Source organism: Micropterus dolomieu, linkage group LG01 (genome assembly GCF_021292245.1).
Source record: "Micropterus dolomieu isolate WLL.071019.BEF.003 ecotype Adirondacks linkage group LG01, ASM2129224v1, whole genome shotgun sequence".
NCBI lineage: Eukaryota > Metazoa > Chordata > Actinopteri > Centrarchiformes > Centrarchidae > Micropterus > Micropterus dolomieu.
In genome coordinates this window covers 15,585,076-15,593,119 of record NC_060150.1, presented here as the reverse complement: position 1 = coordinate 15,593,119, position 8,044 = coordinate 15,585,076, and the positions used below count along the sequence as shown (strand labels likewise).

At 40.7% G+C, this 8,044-nt stretch overlaps 1 protein-coding gene across 4 annotated transcripts in view; it reads right to left on the bottom strand.

Moving 5' to 3' along the window:
- Positions 1-2,564: 2,564 nt before the first annotated feature.
- Positions 2,565-8,044, bottom strand: part of acadl (acyl-CoA dehydrogenase long chain) — a 13,147-nt gene continuing 7,667 nt past the window's right edge. For 3 of the 4 annotated variants that reach the window (XM_046048708.1, XM_046048680.1, XM_046048701.1), the window contains exons 6-11: positions 5,053-5,217; positions 4,861-4,962; positions 4,021-4,134; positions 3,796-3,923; positions 3,602-3,688; positions 2,565-3,532 (exon numbers count right to left, since the gene is read on the bottom strand). In XM_046048708.1, the coding sequence (XP_045904664.1) occupies positions 3,439-3,532; positions 3,602-3,688; positions 3,796-3,923; positions 4,021-4,134; positions 4,861-4,962; positions 5,053-5,217 (690 nt within the window). In that variant the 3' untranslated portion in view covers positions 2,565-3,438. The remainder of the gene's footprint in view (positions 3,533-3,601; positions 3,689-3,795; positions 3,924-4,020; positions 4,135-4,860; positions 4,963-5,052; positions 5,218-8,044) is intronic. The other variant, XM_046048690.1, reaches the window with a different exon arrangement.

Here is an 8,044-nt window from a genome sequence, read left to right as displayed (position 1 = left end):
ATGCTGAGAAACCGATATGTGTAGAGTAAAACAAATTCCTGCTTCTTTTAATGTACTCTCTAATCACACGGAATCTAATTGAACAAGCAAACCGGATGTATTATGCTTTACTTTAACAGTGTCTCAGGTTACCAAGAAGAAAGCAAACTACACTCGGGCATGCAAACACACCTGTTCTCAAGAGGAATAATACTGTAACACTTAAATCTTGTTTGGTTTTGGTAAAACAAACTGACCCTATCAGGAACCATGAGTAGCCGCGTGGATGAAGATCTTTAAAGCCTAAACACTGGCTGAGGTTGCACTCCAACATAATCGAATATCATCAGCATATAAAAAGTGTAGTTTTCATTATATCGTGTCCATAGCCGGGGGCATATGAGACGGAAAATCGGAATGTGTAAATACAGAAACTGGAGCGTAGTTTCACGCGAATGTTAATTCCTTTTCCTAAAAGAATGTTTCCACGTCCAGACATGGGAAATCCATGGTTCCTGCTTCTCCTCAGCATGTGGAGGCTGAGGTGACGCTGAAAGGAGGCTGGTTTGGAATAGAGCCATGCTTGATGGAAGTCTGGACATTTCTAAATGATTATCTATGGCTGGATATAGATTTAAAAGACATTACAACCCATCAGGGAAGAACATCCATCATCGCCTGCAGACATAGAGAACCAGGGGTTGCTCATTTGCAGGGATTACAGAACTACTGTGACCAAATTTACTCAAACTAAACATTAATGATATTAAAAATGCATGTGTTTTTGAAATATGTGCATCCAAGGCAAGCCATGCTACCTTTTGCTGATGCAAGCTGACTGCAAGGGCAGCTGGCTGTGGCAGACACAGACAAGAGGCCAACTATAAGGTGGGCAACTCCCATATCCACAATCCATGGCCACGGGCAAGACATGAGCCAATACTACTCAGATGACTACTATTAAAATAATCTTACACCCATTCGTGTTCAGTTCACTGCCTTTTTCTTCGCAGGTTAGTCTGCTCTCCTGTGCTGCAGCGAATCGCCGGGAGCTGCGCCGGTTTCAGCACCATACAGGCGTGGACCAGAACAAAAGGTGCAGGCTGCAGCAGCAGCAGCAGCAAGAGAGAGGCGCACCGGGACGCAGCAAGACAGCGACAGATCCCGCAAATAAAACGCAATGTAACCCATTAGTACCACATGTACAAACCCGGAATACTTAATTAAAAAAAAAATCTTCAGTGAAGAGAGACCAAGGGCCAAACTCACTCGCGAGTAACTAAATCATTTCATATCTCTAAATTCATACATAACTGCACATCACACCATGACGCGCTCACACACAAACAGCTGAGGATTAGTGGACAGCAGTGACAACATAATACACTACACTATGATTTTTTTAAAGAAACTTTCACAGCTGCCATTGTTGTATCAAAATAGTCGAGACTCTACATTAATGCTGGTTTGAGAAACCATAAAGCATTTCCCATTGAATGATAAACAAAGAGCTTCATCTCTTACCTGGAGGTTTAGGCTGCTGAGCGGCACTAATACCCTTGTGTGTGAAGAGGGCTGTAGTGACAATGAGCGCTATATGGGGCCCCTCTGTTCCCTCCCACCGCAAATTAAGCTACCGTAAGTGCAGCAGTGTTGGCGCAACGGGATTGTACGAGAGGCAATCCCTCCCTGTGATTATATGATTCATTTGTGACATTTAAGGAGTGCAAATGTGCAACAAACGCATGCAAAAACACTTTGTCACAGACATAGGCTGACATGAAGTCAGGCGGAACACCCAGCAGGTGTGGAGTGCAAAGTGAAATGTCGAGTCGCTGTTAAAAGAGCTTCTGCAGCTCAGCACCCCATAATGAGCTGCTCTGCTGAAGGGGGGGGCGAGCACACTGTCCGCAGTGGAAATGAGTGCAGAGCTGAAGCACCGGGGTGTGGCTGTTGCTGAGGAAAAAGATGGAGAAGGAGGGAGGAAAAGAGGGAAGGAAGAGATAACGAAGATGCGATGCCAAGGCGAGATTGGGAAGGAGGGGCGGAAAGGAAGGAGAAGAGGAAAATGAGGAAGGGGGAGGGATGGGGGAGCGGTAGAAGAAGCATCAGTGTGCAGTAGCTGCACTTCTGCCCCTCCCTCCCAGGTGAGGTATGGCGTCCCTCAGCTGGCAGTGATGTGGGTTTTTGGGGGAATGAGAGAGTCGGACTAGCATGCTGCACATTTACAGGCACCTGATCCACAAGGAAGCATAGACATGGTAATGCAATGGATATAATAGTAATAATACATTCAAGACATTGCTAATAATTTCTAAAACGCAAATAGACAGATTTTTGCATGTGCTAAAAAAAATCTATAGAAGGTAAATTAAAAGAAAATGTGGTCCCCAACTTGTGAGAGATAAGCTTGAAACTTCGTAAAGGTGCTTTAAATCATCCAGTCACATTCAACAGTCTGCTTTTGCCTGCTGCATGTGCCGCAATGGAATTAAACTGAAGCCTTGTCATTTCTCATTTCTTTACAAGCTTTATACGTGCATTTAATGCCACCTATTGACAGAAATAAGACGATGCACAGGAGATGCTGATGAACTTTGGGATCAATTTAATGATACATCATTAACAATTCATCCCTAAGCTTTTCCATTAGCCTCAACTCAAGTCACACCTTGACAAACTCCTAAAATCTTAACTAGGGCTGGACAATAAAATAATAATTATCGTGATATAATCTTTTAAAAATAATATAACATGTTCAATAAATGTTTGATTTTATTGAATCATACACGAATTAGGAATATAAAAAAGAGAAGACGTAAATGGCAGAATCTAATTCTTTACATTGTTTTTTTAATATTCATATCCTTGTGAGGGCCCTCATAAGTACAGAGAGCAATAGCAAAAATGTACACACACTTCGACCAATATGAACTTTGAAAGCATGGCACAATCTACTATGTAAAGACATTAAGAATCAAGTCAAAACATTTAATATGACATAAATAAACCAATATGAAATATGTCTCAGATGTTCTCGATGCTGTGCTAAAACAACACACTGCTTAAATTCTTGATCAAGGCTGTGGGTTCTAACCAACACTGGCTAATAAAACATACTGTAGAATGTATTTATTTCATCAAGTGGACAGCCACGGTAGCACATTTTCAGTGTTGACATAAAGGCATGTTTATCTGAAAAAAAAATTTAACATATTGTACACATAAGCAACTACTAACATTCATTTACAAAAATGCAATGCAATTTTTATCTGGAATCTATTATTTTTAAATGCAATATACACTATATACACAAATAACACTACAGTGAGCAGTAAAGTGACAGAAACCGTCGAGCCATTAGTGCTCTTTCAAATTTACATGTTAACATCTAAAATCAACCCTGTAATCCTACAGCATTAACAATCACTGATAAAGAAAAGACAGCCTGGACATTTCTTACTTCTGGCCTACAATTGTACGAGCAATGAGCTCTTTCATGATCTCATTGGTGCCTCCATAGATGGGCTGAATACGGGCATCCACAAACGCCCTGGAAAGACAGAGAGACAAGTTCAGCCTCTTGTCAGCCTCTCTGTTACACAACTTATGTGCCACTTACCTGCCAATGGGGTATTCCCACATGTAGCCCCAGCCTCCATGGAGCTGCAGGCACTGAGTGGCCACCTTGTTCTGGAGGTCAGACGACCTGGAGAAAAGACAAAGTACATCAGCAAACGGCAGCAATGTGGCCTTTTTTTTTTTTTAGATTAAGAGCTGTTTAGAAGCAGGTAAATACAAAGAAACACTTCACACCAGAACTTGGCCATGGAAGCAGTGGAGGCATCCAGGCGTTTCTCAGCGTGGAGCTGAAGGCAGTTATCTATGAAGGCTCGGCCCACACAGATCTCAGTTTTCAGCTCTGCAAGCTTGTGCTGCACAGTCTGTGGAGGTACATTAGATGCAATTATATTTGTTCTCCTAAAAGAGAGCATAAAATGCTAAGCATTTCCATTAGGCAATGACATCAGTTTCTCAGACCTGTAGGTGAGAGATAGTCTTGCCGAAAGCCTTCCTCTGTAACACATAGTTCCTGGTTTCCTCAAACATGAACTCACAGGCTGCTATGGCCATGGCAGCAATCACCAGACGCTCCTATTCCAAAGAATGATATGATGATTTATCATCAAATTAACCAAACCAAAACAATTATTTGCTAAGTCAAACAACACCTTGAACTTGTTTCAGCGTGTGGAAGTACTTTGTTCTGTTACATAGGTACTTCCACACGCTGAAACAAGTTCATGCAAAGAAAGATCAGAAAAGCAAAACACAAAAATATTTTAAATGTCATAATATGTTGCATCTAGGAGGGGGAAAATATTGATAGTGCAACATGAAAAAAAGTTCACATTAATAGATTTTTCTTGTCTTACTTCTATTTTTGGGGTAATTACGCTCTAGGTTTTGGAACAGTTCCCATAATTTGGAGGCTTTGGGGATGTACACAGAAAATATAATTTTGCCATGGAGTCAGTTAGTTACCTGCAGGCTACAACCTGAGCCCCATTTTTTTAAGCCAAACTGGCATCTTTAAAAGTAAGCCGAATTACCTATTAACAGTTCCTTTTCACAGTGTACCCAGGGATATACAGACTATCACTGGATTTCTTTTATAATAAAGAAACCTTCAAAATGTGAAGATTCTCAGGGAAGTTCTGTTGTCATGTGGAGCCTCTTTCTTTTCTGCACTTTCTAAGCAGATTCATGAATGTTTATTCACACTGAACCTAAAACTGAAAACCTCTGTAAATAAAAGTTAGGGGACGCCAAATAGCTCCTAAGCCACTGAGTTCAATGTATTTGTCATGTTCCCTTCACCTGAGGCAGTTCATTCATCAGGTAGTAGAAACCCTTGTTGACTTCCCCTAGGAGGGCATCAGCTGGTAGCCGCACATCCTCAAAAAACAGCTCAGCTGTGTCCTTTGAAAGAAGGAGAAACAAATAGTGAGACAACCAGCCTCTAGCGGGATTGATGGAACTTCATCTTCCCAAGCCACTGAGCTCTGGTACCTGGGCCTTCAGACCGATCTTCTCCAACTTGCGCCCTTTCTGGAAGCCCTTCATGCCGTCCTCCACCAGGAACAGACTGATGCCATGTGCTGCCGTCTTTGCCTTGCGGTTTGTCACGGCCACTACCACCACCAGGTCAGCCATCCAGCCGTTTGAAATGAAGACCTGGAGAGGCGAGATGGAAAACAGGTCAAGCTCATGTTGAGATGCAATGAAATGTCCATTTCTTTTATGTATGATCTTTTAATATTATTATTATTAGTCTTATAGATATATATGTATTGTGTTTTTAATCCTTAACCTTCTATACTCCTTAAGTTAGTCTGTCTACATTTACTAGGTTTTAGGTCAGAGCTGTGAGATTGTTTTGGTGTTTTCCCCCCTCTTGTTGTTCCTCTCCTCTCTAGGGGCCTCATGTATAAAAGACTGCACAGATTTCATCCTGAAATTTGAAAAGTATGTACACACAGAAATATCCACATACAAAACCAGGCGTACACCAGGTCCAGCGCACCTTTCCTTTGTACATCCCAATCAACGGACCTTGGCTCCTCCCATAAATTACTATGCAAATGACCAGAAATACGGCAGCGTCAACCGTGGCCAATCCTGCTGCAAAACGTGAAAAAGAGAAACTTCACTCAGTGCCAGATCGAGTTGCTGGTCACTGAAGTATAGAAGAGAAGAAATATTTCATTTGATGGTTTTAATTCTTTGATCAGCAACAAACGCAAAACGACGGAGTGCCTTAGTGTTACAATAACAGTCAATCTAGCTGACTCAGAGACTCATAATGGCTGAAATAAAGAAAACATGGTCTGACGTGTCCAAAAAGACAGGAAAACAGTTTTTCTAATACAGAAATCTAGGTGTTTGTAGAAAGCACAGATTGTTTAATGCAGCTTGTTCACAAACAAAAGAAAATTCTGAGAGTTGTTTAGAATGATATTTTTCTAAAGAAAGACATTAGGTAGAAAGTTAAACCATATATACTGTTGATCACATCAGACACACACCTGTCTGCTCCCGCTGCCAGAAACAGTGGTTATAGCCTACATGTATTTGTACCGGGATGGCACGGTTACGCCAGGTCGGTCTGTCTAATGCTGGACCCAGTTTAGCACACAGATCCAAGAGCATGACTCTAGGGAATCTAAAGGGAAATATTAGCCAGTGATCATGGGCTAGGAAATCTTCATGGGCTCTTAATCCTTCCACTCGTGTTTTCCTCTGCAGTGCCATTGCGCAGCCATGCAGCATTACGCAGAATGTCACGCAGTATTTATGTTTACAGCAGTTATACAGAGTACTAAACACCTTGCCAAAATGATCTCTTCAGTCAGTGATCTCCCCCACCCTGGGATATCATTTGAAGATGGAGGTTTGACAGGTGACCCATTTTTTATGTCGGTTTTGTTATGTTTGGCCTGCATCATCATGAGGACTGATGGTGAGGATGGAGAGTAGAGATTGTGTGAGAGCTGTCCCTGGCTTTATTTCCAGACATTTTTAATTTACACAGTCCATATGTGTAGGTGGTGAAGATGTGCTGGGTGAGTCGAGGTAAAAAGGCAGATCTGTTTGTGCGCCATCGCGGCTTCTCAGTGCGCTCTGTACGCCTGACAGCACAGTCTTGTTCACTGCACCGATTTTATACAGGCAAAATTACTGAGCTGTCTTCTGCAATTCTTACGTAACCTTTTTGTGGGTAGGCAGCGTTTACACACAAGGCCCCTGGAATATTCAGTCAAGACTGAGAGAGGATCTCTGTTCCCCAAAACATCCTTTAACATTTATTTATTTATTTATTTTGTTCATGCCGTTTTACAACATTTTGTTTGGCTTTCTTTTTTTCAGACCAACCATAAACACACACATTTCCATGAATGAATGAATGAATGAAAAATCTTGTAGTACCGGTTGCTTTTTGTGCACATCAAAAGAAAGAGAAAAACAGCTGCTTTATGAATGGATAAACCCCAATCCTCTCCCCAATCACCAAACATTTTCAGTAATACCTATCTTTACACTTAATTATCATCATTTTTAAATCTTTTTTTTTCTACCTTTTTAAACGTGTTTATCATGATTTTTCTTGTAACATTCCTGTATGTTTTTCTTAGACAAATTCTTAAATTTACAAACACTTTTGCAGCACTTCAGTTCATAGTCCAAGGTGCTCCACAATTTAACTCCGTAAATAGACAAACATCTTTTTTTGTGTAGTACGTGTGAAAAGAGTTTTAAAATAATATTGCCTTCTATGGCCATCTTCCTCTGATACGAGAGTGAATAAATGTTGTAAAACCATAGGCAGAACTCTCTGCTTAAAAATCAAAATCTTTGAATTTTAGAAGTCCAGAATTTACAAATAAACTATTGCCTGCCTGTCTTGTTGATGATCCTTAATGCTTTTTTCTGTAACAAAAACAGAGGTTTTGTGTTACTAGGGTATGTATTACCCCAGACTTATTAGTAATCTCTTAAGGATTAGGACAACTGCACCAACTCCAGCACCTAGAACAAACACATTTAAAATGGCTCTCTTCAATGTGAGATCTCTCTCAAGTAAGACTTTTATCTTAAATGATTTTGTCTTATCTGAAAATCTAGATTTTATGTTTTTAACTGAATCCTGGTTGCAAATGAATGACTATAGCCAGCTAGCTGAACTGTGTCCGCCTCAATATGATTGTTTTAGTCAACCGAGGGTCAGTGGTCGTGGTGGTGGGCTAGTGAGCGTGTATAGGAAAAATTTAAAATGTCATCAAGTACGCTGTGATGAATTTAACTCCTTTGAAGTTCTCACTCTTAAACTTGGAGGGCTGCAACCTATCATATTTGTTATAATTTATCGCCCCCCAAAACCGCCTGGAGGATTTTTATCAGAACTTCCTGAATTTTTATCTACTCTGGTTTTAAATTATGACAGAATTGTTCTTTGTGGCGATTTTAATATTCATGTTGATGACCCCACCAATGTTAATGCAAC